This window comes from Strix uralensis, chromosome 24, assembly GCF_047716275.1.
Source record: "Strix uralensis isolate ZFMK-TIS-50842 chromosome 24, bStrUra1, whole genome shotgun sequence".
Lineage (NCBI taxonomy): Eukaryota > Metazoa > Chordata > Aves > Strigiformes > Strigidae > Strix > Strix uralensis.
Window position 1 is genome coordinate 5312968 of NC_133995.1, and position 14529 is coordinate 5327496.

The 14529-nt window shown below is 43.1% G+C and overlaps 1 protein-coding gene across 2 annotated transcripts in view; it reads left to right on the plus strand.

The window, feature by feature from the left end:
• Window positions 1-14355, plus strand: part of ILRUN (inflammation and lipid regulator with UBA-like and NBR1-like domains) — a 33831-nt gene extending 19476 nt beyond the window's left edge. For both annotated transcript variants that reach the window (XM_074893752.1, XM_074893754.1), the window contains exons 3-5: window positions 147-344; window positions 2762-3090; window positions 11797-14355. In XM_074893752.1, the coding sequence (XP_074749853.1) occupies window positions 147-344; window positions 2762-3090; window positions 11797-11832 (563 nt within the window). In that variant the 3' untranslated portion in view covers window positions 11833-14355. The remainder of the gene's footprint in view (window positions 1-146; window positions 345-2761; window positions 3091-11796) is intronic.
• The last annotated feature ends 174 nt before the right edge of the window (window positions 14356-14529 follow it).

Genomic DNA, 14529 nt, shown 5'->3' on the forward strand with positions numbered 1-14529 from the left:
CTGTGTTGTGTGTATCTTGGTATTCCTTTGACTGTTCAACAATTGCACAACTGTTTTAATAAGCATGTTTCATCCAGTCTTACACAAACAGACACAAAGCTTTTCCTGGTGCACTGTCAGTAATTCTTTCTTCTGTTTAATCCCAGGGACAGAGGCGTGGCCCCCGGGGGTTTGTCTGAAGTATGTCGGGGGAGACCAATTTGGCCACGTAAACATGGTGATGGTCAGGTCCCTGGAGCCCCAGGAGATTGCAGACGTCAGCGTTCAGATGTGCAGCCCCAGCACAGCAGGAATGTATCAGGGACAGTGGCGAATGTGCACCGCCACGGGACTCTATTACGGAGGTGAGTGATCCCTTTTCCAGCACTTCAGGCTCTTCTTCACGATATTCCCACCGCAGACAAAATGGACGCTCCTGGCCCTTTGCAGACGCTCTCCTGATAACCACATGGTGAAGGTAGAGGTCTGCCAGCTCTGAGACTAAATATAGAAAATAGAATAGATAAAACATCAAGTGAGCTGCTTTGTTGTCTTGGTCAGCACAGAACTGTTTTCTAAACACTGGAACAGATTGCAGATTACACAAAGCTGTGAAAAACAAAGGGACTTGTGCAGTTCTCCTGGAGACTCTTTCCCAGTCGGTCCTTGTCAGGATTCATTCCCAGTTTTCCAGTGTTGAACATCGTGAACTACATATGAGCATAAAAATCTATTTAAGTGGTGAAAACCTCATCTGAGAAGTTAAGGCCCAGGTTTTAATACGGTAATTTGGTGCATCTACTGTGAATGTTTTCCTGTGTTTAAAAACCACTTTTTGATATTTTGCCTGGTGCCTCAGCCTCAGCCACCAACATCTTCATTCATTTGGAGTCTTTCAGTCATTTTTAGCCAGCTTTAGTTTATAGCGAGAACATCTTTGTGTCTGTTTTGGCAGTTGGGAGTATCCCAAGTTACATGGCTTTGAGTGAGAGATGTTAGCACTCGGAGTCAAAAATAACTCTTTGCTCAGAAGCACAGGGTTTTTGGCAGAATTGTCAGTAAATGCACAACTCTTCAGTGTCAAAAGTGGATGTAACTTGTCCCTGACAAAAGGGCATGAATTCCTCTGCGCAGGTTGAAAGGCCTGTTCAGCTTGCATTGCGGGCTGCAGGACTGTGTGTCTATAAAGCCAAGGTTTTCCCAGCTGCTGACAGTTCAAGATCTTATTAAACTTCCTGAAGTTGCACATTTTGCGAGAAAACGACCTACAAATTAAAATCCCTTTGGCTACCGAGCTTTGAGTCAAAGATGCCCTTCCCCTGCTGGATAATTAATGCCTTTTATGCTAGTTATCCTCCAGAGGTTAGGCCCAACAGCAGCGTGAGGCCCTGGCGAGCAGCCGGGGCTGTGGCCCGGTGTTTTTTCACCCTGGCTCGCCTTTGATAGCCCTGGGGCTACTGAGGCAAGCGGGCGGGCCGGGCGTTGTGCCGCGGGCGGGCAGCAGGGGGCACCGCGGTGCCGCTGGCGGCTGTAGGGGGGAGGTGGGGGGCGGGGGGTCGCGGTGTCCTGGGCTGTTGTGGAGCATTAATGGTCTTTATAAGGGGGTTACAGCCCTGGCAGGGGGCTGGGGGGCCTTAAGCAAGTCGTATTTCTGGAAGGTCCCGTCCCCCCCCCCCCCCCCATCTTTAATTGGGTCATAAAATGCAAACTAATGAGCCCCAGCCCCGTTCAACCTGGGGAGGGACTGGAAGGAGAGCTTCAGCGAGTTAATGCTGCTTGAGAAGCCTTGGTGGTAAAACCCAGCAGCAAAAGGACCTGCTGTCTGCCCCCCCCCAGGCCACCAGTGGCAGCACGAAAGAGCCCCTTGTAGGTTAACACCTGATTGCAGAAAACCTGGAAACAATTATGTGTGATGTGAGGTGCTGTTATTAGATCTGCTGAGATGAGATAAGGTATTGCTGCTGTTCTTTTTTAATTCACTCTCTCCATGCAGCAAAACAAAACTGGAGCACATTTAATGGAGAGGTGGGGGGGGGGGAAGCAATAAAACTGAATTTGGGTACATACCAAGAAATGTAAATAGGCCATAATGTTTGCATGAAGTGTAAATGAAATGGTAAGTAAAATAACAGTCTTATCTATGTACAAGAGACAGACGCGCATTAGGTAAGAACTGTAAATATGTTCCTTATTCTAACCAGTAGTTTGCAAATTTATGTAATAGTCTACCAAGCTGGGGTATCTTATCCACCTACTGTGAACGTTTTGGAACTGGAATGGAGATATTTTGCAGTGAATTGTCATAACTACCTTTAAGTCACCCTTCTGTTGTTTTACTTTAATAGCCAAACCTTTCAAAGCTCAACAAAAAGCATTGCCTTTTCTTTACCATCAGAGTAGAAGATTGGCAGTGATATCTTCTGGCTCTCATTTCAGTCTTGCTGCCTAGCCTTGGATTAAGTCACTTAAGGTTTTCTTTTTTCAGTGCATCCTATTGGTAATGTGAAGTGTGGAGCTTCAAGTTGTCAAGTTTGGTTTTTTTATGTATTCTTAGCTGGTTCATGTAAGTTCAGAAGGAGTAGAACTTGCCTGGTTTTCTTGAAAGCTTGGATACAAAATTAATGTTTAATCCGTTCTTCTGATGCTTCATAAAAATGTATTTTAAACAGTCAGTCTTTTTTTCTTGCTATTGTAAAGGATAGAATTCATGTTCCGTTTTTCTCCTTCTGCCCCCTTCTTCATTAACTCCACCTAGTGACAACCTGAGTGTCTCTTTCCACAGATGTCATCTGGGTGATCCTCAGCGTGGAAGTTGGAGGACTTCTAGGTGTAACACAGCAGCTGTCATCCTTTGAAACAGAGTTCAACACGCAACCACATCGCAAGGTAGAAGGAAACTTTAACCCATTCGCCTCTCCACAGAAGAACAGGCAACCAGATGAAAACAACCTAAAAGACCCTGGGGGTTCCGAGCTAGGCACAATCAGCAAAAACACATGGGGGCCTGCTCCTGACCAAATCGAACAAGATCAGAATGGACTGTCACAAAACTCTGTAAATCTCTCCCCCAGCAGTCACTCGAACAACTTGTCGGTAGTGACATACAGTAAGGTAGGTGCCCTGGGAGAACAGGAGAATGGGTAGGTGATGAGACTGTGATGTATGTAATAGTTCTTCGTTACAAACTGCAAAGCCCTTCCCTTCTGCTTCTGCCAGACCTGCTAAGGAAGGTTTTGAATTTGACTGTCTGACTCTGCCAACTCCTCATGTTATATTAAAATATTTTTGCCTCTGATAGACTCTACCAGATCAACCTTTTTGGTTTTTGCTTCAAGTCCTTCTTAAAATTTATATAATCTTGTCTGGGTGCTGTAACTATTAGTGGCTGGAGCCTGCTCCAGTTGCGTGTGCAAATAAGTCAAAATATCTCTCTAGATGTGCTCCTGAGTTTTACATAATTTTGAAAAGAGAAGAAATAACCACACCCCCCAAACCTAAGATAAACCAGATAACTTCTTTTTAGCTGGTGTGGGGAGACTACAGAGCTCGACATTTTGATCCCAGAAGCTACCTGTCAGGAATAGTCAATCAAAGGACTATTCCTGTCTGTCCTTGTCTTGTTTATAATTGTAGGTGACTTTTAAATTATCTTTACTTTAAATCTCTCTCAAAAGCTTGCTTGGTGGATGCTATATGAGTCTGAGTGATATTTTGACTGGTTTTATTTGCTTGTGTGTGAAAAATGAATTGCAGGATTATTTACAATTCAGAATCCACCTGTTAATGCAGCCAGTATGTGTAGGTGTGTACTGTCGTATGTCAAACTAGTTTGATTTTTAAAATCCTTTAAAAATGCTTTACTGTACTTTAAGCAGGCTGTGTAGGACAATAACACTTGGTTGCTGAATGACTTAATAAAGCCCTAATGTTAGTTCACCTACAGCACTTTAGTTCCTAACTGGATGAACTGCCTGTCCTCTACCAGTGGATCATATTTTAGTGACCTACTTTGCACCAGGGCTATGCATTTTTTTTTTTTTACTGATGGCATGCGCGGGATTGACGGTTTGACAGACTACCAATCACCCTTTTTGTGTTTTGCACCCCAAACATAAATTGCTATAAGCTGCATTGGCTCCTGCTTCAAGATTCTCGCTCACTAAAAGTGAAATGGATGGCTTAGGAAATGATTAGAAAATAAAGCCTTTCACCTATCAGTTCAAATACAGCCTGAATTAGCAGTGACCGAAAGTCACAGCCTTTTAGTGGTTGCTTGGTGGATAGTGGTGTTCCCTGAGGAGCCAGGCCGTTGTCTGACCGCAGAGGCCGTCTGTATACTGATACAGCTTCTCTGCATAAACTTTATCTCAGGTGCTTCAGGTGGGGAGCGCTGCTCTGCGGCTGCCTGTTGTAGTATCCCGGCAAAGATCGGTAACAGCTCTGTGTATCAGCTGATGAAGAATAAAAATCAGTTACTAAGTACAGCTTTGGTGAGATAGTGGGCTTACCTTAAGCCTTTCATAGCTGAAATGCTAGGTTTAATTTAGGTGGGAAAACTCAATTCCATTTTTGGTGGTCAGCTTTAGGCTGGAGGTGGCTTCTTTTTCCCCCTTGCCTATTTTCTGAGGGCAGAGCTTGGCGATTGCTTCGTAGTTGATTTGCACTTGCAGATGGATGGATGTGGAACTGCTAATGTATGCACTTCTGGAAAAGTTCCTGCGTAGAAATTCTGGATGTGGCGTTTTGGCAGTAACGTGGCCTTCAGTTTTTGCTAGGTCTCTCCCTGTGGTTTATATCCTTACCCTTCCTAGTGAGAGGGGAGCGGGGTGGGCACCAGGAGGTGGAGTGTACCAACAGATTCTCTCCTAAGAACATAGGTGTAAGAAACCAATACCTATTGGAGGTGCAGAGGATATAGCAAAGGTCAGCTATACTGTGGAAAAGAAAAGCCAAAAAGGAGTGTGAAGCACTACCAGAGAGGATTTCACTAAATTTAAGTAAGCTGGTTTAGCTAGTAACCCAAAGTTCATGATCAATACTCTTAGGAGATGTGAGCCATTATAATCTAACCTCAGATATAGGGTAGGTGGCCTTTCTCCCCCCCTTTTTTTTTCCTCTTGTTTTGTTTTGGGGCTTTTGTTTCTTTTTGTATTTAGAGAATACTCTTGGGTGGATTTGAGGTAGATCATATGAGATAAAAGCAGAAATTTTGTTTTTTGCTTGTTTCAGAAGGGATAACTTTATAGTCCTTTTTGGAGATGGGTGGGGTATGTGAAAGTTCACTGATTTTTTTGAGGGGTTTTTGTCTCTACTACAGTGTTCCTATTTGTGACATAATAAAACAAGTTAGCTTTTCCTTTGGACACCATTATTAAGGTAGGTCTGAAGATCAGAGTCCTGTTCCAGCCTTGTGCCTCCTGTCCAGGGCAGGAGGCATTCTGCCATGGACTCGATATTCACACTGGTACAATACTGTTTCTGTTTGAGTAGGTTTGACATCCTAGATACTTGATCTCATTTAAAATTGCCAGGTGAACACGCCCACCTTCCCTGGTACAGGTCTAGCGCTATCGCATGCCTCCTTCCTGCAATCTGGAGATCCTTCTGGAAAAGATGATACTTTTTTTTTTTTCTAAAAAGGAGTAATGTGTAAGCAGCATCCCCAGCTGGGACTCGGACTAAGTGGAAAAGGGCTTTTTGGAGGTGATGTCAGAAGTATTAAACCACCTAAGCAGCAGATGGTGTTCCGGTACCTGTTAGGAAAAGCTGTATCTGGCCCATCTTCCCCACTTCCCTGGGGACTTGACCTGTACTCTGCTGCTTCAGAGGGGGAAAGAAAATACAACGTTTTGAGCTGTTGTCTTGTGATTGAATATTGATGTGAAAGGCTTTATTTCAATTTCTAGGAGCAGACAAGAGAGTACTGTGGGTTGGTTATGTAGTTGCACATTAAGATTCCTGGATTTTATTTATCTTGAGCAGGACCTCTAACATTTTTGTCTGCTTTCATGTACCCAGAGAATGGAGTGAATCCCTAGTCATGTTTGACACACCATTTGGTGAGATACAGCAAAGGGGATGGGTAAGGTCTAGTTAAGGTGTTCAGCAAGGCTTATGTCCCATATTTACAAGTAGTATAAGCCCTTAAACATTTCTCAGATCACTGTGGAGGCTTCTTCTCTGCCAAGAGATCGTGGAGAACCCCAGTCATGCAGCTGCATGAGACCGTGAAATCTTTTGAGCTAAAACTAGCACTTTCTGGCATCTGCAGCTGTAAAAACATACTAGAAGTTGCCAGACCTTGTCTGTGTTAGTTCTCCCTCTGGTGCAACTGAGCAGGTGTGACTTGTCCTCTGAAATTCCCCACTGGAGTCAGGATCTTAGCGACACTGGTGTGCCATCTGCTGCTGGATTAGACAAGTGTATCAATGTTTCACATGTGGAAACATTCAAAATGCTTTTATGCAGCAGCACAGAGTACGTGGTTTGGACACTCCGCTCAGTGAAACAAACTTTTCTAGGCAAAACCAAGCAAAACAAGACACTGAATTCCCTATAAGCAGATAAGATGAAACCTGTGATATGGTTGAAACAAACTGAGTGTGATCTTTATTCCTGCTGTAATGTATGCTTTCCCTGGGTCCACCCTGCTCACCTTATCAAATAAGCTGCTGGAAGGTTGTAGATCAGGGTCTGTGTTCAGGGCATTGCTTTAAGCATGTTGTTGTTATATCTATTCCCAGTGGAGTTTTTGCATGTTCTTAGAATTAAAGATGTGCTTAAATGCAGGATAGGATGCTTATCTCAGGATAGGGATGAGCTGTATTAGAGTCCAGATATACCCATGCATGGGTATTTTATTCTCCTCTTTGGCAATCGCTTTCTCTCTGTATTCTCGAGAGAGATGAGGCTAATATAGCTTCCTTCTATTTACTCGCTCCTGTCTCATAGCAACACTGTCGAGGTCACTGCTGCTCTCTTGTGAGTGTCTTTTACATTAAAAGCGCAAGATGCAGTCTTACAGTGCCTGGGGAATTAGAGTTAAATTTCTTAACTAAGGAAAGAAACGTACAGGTTTAAATGTCTAAAAAGATCTGAAGTGGATAGCCATATACTGACATTCAGATTGTACTTGTCACCTATATATATCTAAATCTGTTGCCCATAAGAATTGAGGAATTGCTGCCTTCTGTGTAATGCAGAAAACTGCACGTAGAAGTTCTGATTCTGCAAAGATTTGCCCCTACAGAACTCTTATATAGTCACCGCCGTAGCAAAGGGCGTTCTACAACTTGTCTGGTATTAATCTGTTCTGTTCGTTACTCATGCTACTCTTAAAAGCCCAATGAAATATAAGCCTATTTGGAGTTCACTGAATTAAAATCTTAACACCTCTTTTCCTGATGTATTTTTGCTCCCCATCTTCGTTCTGTGTGGAGCTGAACTCTGATCCATGCTACTTGACAGCTTTCTATACATGAGGGGGAACCAAACCTCTCTCTCTCTTCTTAGAGCCTTTGACTGGCTTCCCCTCTCTCAGTTTAAAAGTTGCTGCTGCTTCTAGATGCGTGCTTCTTCCAAACCAGGACGCTCCAATTTGCCTATTTGGAGAGTACCTCTAAACTTTAGACAGAAATTTTTCCCCTGGAAACTATTTGGGTACCAAACTATATTTGTGGGTAAGGAAGACACCCCAGAAACATTTGCTTCCATGTAGGAGAGAAGCTCCTTCCATCCTGGTATCTGGTCCTTAAACTGGGCTAGTTACCGTGTAGTTAAATTCATTTAGAACAAAGTGGGAGAACATTGGACTCAAAACTACCATAGGTACTCTTTGACAGCCACACTGCTGCATAGCATCTGCAGGCTAAACTGATGTTGCATGAGCTGGTTTGCTTATCTGGTGAAAAACTACTGTGTTTGGATGCTGCATGTTAGCTCATCCATGAAAACCAACAGTCCGTGTGCTTTTGGACTGTGGGAAATATGAGATAATCTGATTTTAGCTTAACTTTGCTCCATTGCAGGCCAACAGTTTCCCTGTTCTTTTATCTCTGCAGACTAAAAGCACGCCATTGATTAAGTTACAAGAGCTGAGTTGTTGCATGGTAACTTAATCATGTACCTGAGCCCTCATGTACTTCATCAGCTGTGTGCATCTAAACCAGCCCTACGAGTGGCTGCACTGTGAGGGGGTTCTTAACTTCCTGGTGGTCTTAACTGCCATGCCATGTTTGCACAGCATGCATGGAATAAAAATTTAAAGAGTGCTCAATACTTTGTTCTTCTGTTTGTGTTCAGTTTACGTAAGTTAGTCAAGAAAACTCTGCGTAGTTTGGAGAAGCACTGACTAGGAGCGGCCCAGGAGGTGATGAGGAAACGGGGACTTGTAGCGTTGTCTGATGCTACTGTCAGTGTACACTGGGAGACGCCTGTATTGCTTTGCAGCTGTGCATCAAACTCCTGTCTCTCTTGAAGTGTACCTTTTATTGATCTTGACTCAGTCACAAAGGTGAAATAAAGATAGCTATTTGAAAGCCTGTGTTGTGATGGTTTATGAAAGATTAACTTAATCTTCGTTTTATTTCTAGCACAGGTGCCTTCTTTAAAGAGCTCAGTATTTACAAAGGCCTTTAACTTTCCAAAACATCGCAATTCCCTTCTAGATGCAGAAGTCAAATGATAATTTATACCAATAATATTCATGTAGAGTCTTGAAAAAACACGGTCCTCTGTTCTCACATACTTATCTGTATGAATAGCCAGTATGCTTTCACTAGCAAGTTAGCAATTACTTCTGTGGAAGATACTGGAAGAACTGAGAGTAAATTTGCAAAGCTGCAGCTGAGCTTCCCATAAAGACAGTGATCTCATTTTGAGAGTAGAAGGGAATTCACCAAAAATAGTGTGAATAATTCCTCAGTTGAAATCGCTCAGAAAAACTGCAGTGGTATGCAGAATTATTTTTGCATGTTTATGATGTAAAATATTGCATACAAGGGATAATTATTCTTGAAAATGTCATGTAATGGAGTTTGGTATTTTCATTGCAGCAGTAACTGAAGTTTTCAGGTATCAAGACGCTATTACACTGTGCACGTTGAATAAATGCGATGAGAATTGCTCTGCAGAGAGCTTGCATCTTACTGAGGAAGAAGAAAGAAAGTATTCTCATTTCACAAAGGGGAGTAAGAGTTTCTTGCTCAGGGTCTGATGTTAAACCAAGTCTACGCTTGATCTTAAAGGAAAGAAACAAGTGTGGTTTAATTTTGTAAGTTCTTGTGTACACTAATAAATCTCATGGGTAAGTGAAATGCAGTGAAGAGTGGCAATCCCAAAAGCAAAGATTTTGGGGCTTTTTCTTCTTGGTGGAATTCATTGCATCGGGAGAAGCTGACCTTGATCACAGAGTCTGGGACTGTTCTTGGAATTGCTTGTGTGAGAAGCTCGTCTAGGGATGGTGACCTGTTAAGTGCAGTGTAGCCAGCGGTACAAAGCTGTATATACTTAGTAATCTGACACTCCGAAGGTGAGCTAAATTCTGGTTTTAATTAACACACAGTTAGCATAATTGTGTACCTTCAAATTAGATGCTACAGAAAACAGCATCTGAAGATCCAGAGGGTTTCTCTGAAAACAAGGTTAATAGCCTCTTCCCAGGGTCCCTCTCTGCATACAAAAAGACTAATGAACTGTTCTCATGTTCTCATGTCTGACTGAAGCCCAAGCCTCTGGACTGTGTCTTTTATGTCATGGGGTGATGCAGATGTCTTGGCTTCCGGCATGCACAAATTAGATCAACAAGGTTTTACCTGGGACATAAACTGTAAAATACATAAACGGTTCTGCGCCGGCTCCGCTGTGCAGGCGGTAGCTCCCAGCAGAGGGAGCAGGCAGCTGGGACCAGTTGATGTTTAAACCACTCTGGTGAGCCTTGCGAGTACTTGCCAGTCAGTGTCAGCAAACAAAACCTTATGGGCAGGTGACTAAAAGATGAAGCAAATTCTGGCAGTTGTGACTGTGCAGGTAATCGCCAACAAATCCTGTTTCTCTTCTGCAGAGCAGTAAGTGCAATAGCTTAACCCCTTTGAGGTGAGACTGCCTAGGATCTGGTTTTTAACAGTTTTCCTTCTGTGTCCTTAGGGGGGGTTTTGTGCACCTATTCACATTATTTTACTGTTTCTCTTCTGCTCTTCCCCTTCCCCCTGTTTCAGTGACTGTATTTTTTGGAAATGTTGAATATCTCAGTCTCTTGATTCTGGTGGGAGCTTCTCCTTTCTGAGGTGAACTATTGTGCTGGAATCTGCTGGGTGTTAGCTTTTTGAAAAGCTTGCTTTACAAACTGGGAGTGCAGCATATTCCTAGGGTAGGAGCGTGTTTGTTTTTCCATCACTTGCATGTATTTCTGTCTGCAAACAGCTTCTCCAAGTTACCAGTCTTCCATACTTCCCACGCAGTTGATGAATGTCCTGTTTAATTGCATGCTAATCCTCCTCTCTTGGTTAAGTTTTGAGAGCTGCTCACAGATGCTTCATTTTATCATTGTCTTGTATTTTGCCACCTGATATATCCTGAAGAATTAACTTTTTCTCACCGGTTGTAGCAAGATTACAGGCTTCTTACAGCAGTGCCTTTGTAACATAGATGTACAACAGAGCTCTTGAACTTGGGTTTTTGCAGCTGGGCTTAAGCTAATGAAGTTGATATGTTCTTTATATGAGTCGTGTTAAAGACTCGTTGCTGCCTGGCTCTGTGGCTCACACAGCGAGATTGTCCCAGAGTTGTAGGAGAACATGTAGGAAACAGTGTTTCCTTTGAGATTTGCCCTGTTAAAGGCAAAATGGTGAAAACTGAAGTCAGAGTTTCACTTAAAGACCAAGAGTGACTTTGTGCTAATTGGACTCTCGTCTGCCTTACTCATCGGCATGCCGGGAAGAAGCTGGTCTGTGTTTTTAAAAAAGCATTTGCATAACAGTCTTCCAACTTTGACAATGAAATATAATGAGCTTTTCTCCCTCGTCTCACTTCTGACTTGAGTATGTGTCTGGATCTTACAGGAGGATCTTGTGCGTGGTTTGTACCTTCATCATTATGACAAACTTTATATCCCTGTGACTTGGGAGATCTCTTGCCTGCCTGTTGGTCGCTTTCTTTTGCTTCCTGATGAAACCCTGAATAGCTGATTGAAACAATAGACACTACAGGAGGGAGTTCCTGTTAATTTGAGACCTGTTACTAGATCTGTCATTTAGGTGACTCACTTCAGGATGTAAAGGAGTGAAAATGGATTCTGTAGTAAGCATTTTGATTTTTTTGGTTCAATGTTGTTGACTTTCACGTAAGGAAAAAGTGGCAGTTGTGGGAATGTGGATTTCCAAATCTTAATTGTTTTCTTAAATAGACTCTTCTACCAGTTACAGCCTCTTAACTGTTTGCTGTAATCTTTAGAATAGAGTTGTGAAACTGCAGTTGCTTGGCCTCGCAGGTATTGTAGCGTCTGTGGGGGATTTTTGCTCTGGTGTAGAAAATACAAGTTCCTTTGTGGCCCAGTAACACCTGGCTATTACCTGGCCTAAATAACACCTGAAAGAGGTAAGTGGATAGCATCTGACATCTCTGAGGAAAGCAGCTACAAGCACATGAAACCTGCGTTTCAGGGGTGTTTCATAAGGCTGGACAACAAAGGTGACATTGGTGGGTAAAGGGTTGCATTTGGTTTAGAAGTACTGGGATGGGATGGTCAGTATTTGTAGGTGTGCACTGATCAATTTTATTTCTTGCCTGTTGAAATTGATTATGTCTCCAACTTTCTTTCAGGGTTTCCACGGTCCTTATCCCTTCGGACAGTCTTAAAACATAAAAACACAAAACGGGTATCGACAAGAGGAGAATTTAACAAAGAACTGACTTTTGGGGGAAGGGAGGGGGATTCATGTGGCAGACAGACACAACGTGGACCCCCCCTTCTCTGCCTCCGTGTTCTGGATAAAGAAGAAAAACAAAAGCCCAGTAACTTAAGACTAGCTGTTTCCAGAGGAAAATACAAAATCTAAGTATGCATGTGTGAATGCTGGATTTCAGGAGTGTTGTTAAATGCTATGAGAAAGAAAATATACCAACACCATGGGGTTTTTTTAGAAATCATTCTCACATAATTAGGTAGCTTAAAAAGTTTAAAAAATGAAAATGAAAAAGCCATCTTTAAAAAAAATATTTTGCCTACAGAGCGGTTGTAGTTTGAGCAAATGTTTAATTTCTGTTTGTTTCTTGTTCATATTTTTTTTAAATAAGGGACAGCGTGCATTTTTACGGAACTGTCATGTTTTGCTTGCTACCGACTGGGAATTTGCTTAGCATCTTCTGGGGGTTGTGCAGTGACTTCTTTTTGTCAGACATTTTTTAGTGACAGGTTGGGTCTGCACCCAGCTCTGCATTTTTAATATCATCTGCTGGTTTTAGTTACCAACTTTTTAATCTTATTTCTTTTTTTTTTTTTTTTTCTCCCTTTTGGTTTGGGTGTTGCTGTTAGTTGTCCTGCATGTCATTGGAAATCATGCTGAAGACCAGGTCTCAGTAGCAGAGTTGGAGAGAAAGACTGGGACTTCTAGGATAACGTGGAGGGCTCATTTCCCTTTCCCTTGTACATGGAGTACATGCAAATACACACCCATATTAATAAGAAACAGAATTATTAAAGTTCCAGAGCTGTCCTATGTGGTTAGGATTTTAAAAATACCTTTTTGTTAACTCTTGATGTACAGTAGCTGTGCCTAGAGCAAGCAAGCGTATCGGTCTTGTGCCAAGAGGAAACTCTTTTTCTGTAGCTATAATTCACTTGGTAGTAGTTGCGAAGCTTTACAGAAGTCATGTCCTTTTAATTTTGAATCTCCCATCTTTCTCTTGGAGTATAAGTTCGCATTCATTTCTCCTGTGATAAAGCATTAGCTTAGAGGCTAATTGTTTTCATTTTTGAATGCAGAACAAGAGTTAGCATCGTCAGCTGGATTCCACTCTGTCGCCTTGTATTCATTCGCCTTTATCATCCTGGCTTGTAGCTTCATTGAGGTTCTAACCTTCTAAACGGGCTCTCCAGGGGGAGGAATTGCTTCTCTAAAGATTCGGGTTGCTCTGCTGTTCCTCCAAAAAATTTCCTTCAGTTATGGATTGGGAAGTCCAGCGTGAGGGAAGGAGAATGGCTGTGAGTGCTGCGCTGGGTTTCTGAAGTGCTGTGTCACCACAGATCCTGCTGAAGGGGATTGAGGTGAGGGGACACTGTCTTATTCAGAAACGTGGACAAGGCTGGAACAGCCATCTGCCAAAGATACAGTAATGTGCAAAGCTCCCACTACCTTCTTCCACATCTTTCCAGTGAAGACTCTTGTTGTCCTTGTTGGAGCAGAGCGCAGGCTTAACTGCATGGTGTGTGGCTTTACGCTGATTGCTCTTGCTCTTGACTAGTTGTATTTTCTTGGCTGGCTTTCAATGGGGGATTCATTTTCACTGCAGCTACCAAGGATTCTCTTATCTTAGTGCATACAGATGGATCTTGTGGAGGACAGTGGGAGTTCCTTGTATCCAACAGAGGAAGAATCGGGCGATAGATTTTGTTTGCATTTCAGAGGTTCAGTTGTTAAAGGTCACTGTTATCTGAAGTCTCCCTTCAAAAAGCTGTTTGCTGGGAGAAACAAGTATAATGTAAGAAATTATCTGCATAAGAGGCGCTGCAGGCTTTGGACTGCTAGCCGTTTGCACTTGCAGCTTGGTGGGCGCCTGGGTCTGTCTCGGCAGCTTGCTAGAGCTGGGTGAGCGTTAGGAACCCGTGGAAGGCGGTGCTGTGCCGCCTGCTCCGTGCAGCTGTAGTGTTTGGTTCTTGTCCTGTAACATCATTTTGCCTTGGCTCAGTTATCTCTCAGCCTTCAGTCTAGGCAATGATTTGCATCACTGGTGTAGTGTGGACAAGTGGATTCTTTCTTCCCTCCCTCCTTTCCAAGCACGTGGCTTGTGCGACAAGCTCTGAAGCCATGAACACGTACCTGACCATCACACTCTTGCAATGCTGAAGGTGTCTAAAACACTGGAGGCTGCTGTTTGTCCAAGTGATGAGGTGATTCCTTATCTTTATTAGCTCCTTTTATCAGCTGTGTAGTGAAAGGGGGGAAAAAGTTAACATCTGAGTCTGTATGTATAGCTGGTGCTGCAACCTTTGCCTTTTGTCAGCTGAGGCATCTGGGACACCCTTGAACTCGGATATCCCCACGCCGGCTTTCTTCTGCTCCCAGCCACCTCTGCTCCTCCCGTATATAATGGCTGCCACATCTGTGTTCCTGTGCTCCTCCTAAGACTGAATTTTCCTTGAGAAAAAAAAAACAAACAAACTTGCATGCACCCCAAGTAGTCGTGTGCTTTCCCGCTCAGAAGGCATACTTGTTCTGCACAGACCTGAACTCTCTCTTCTCTTGAGTGTTTTCAGTCCGTGGTGTCCTTGTGACAAGGGTCACTTACTCCAGGGGGTGAAGAAAGGCAGGGCCAGATCCGAGTTGCTGCTGAAAT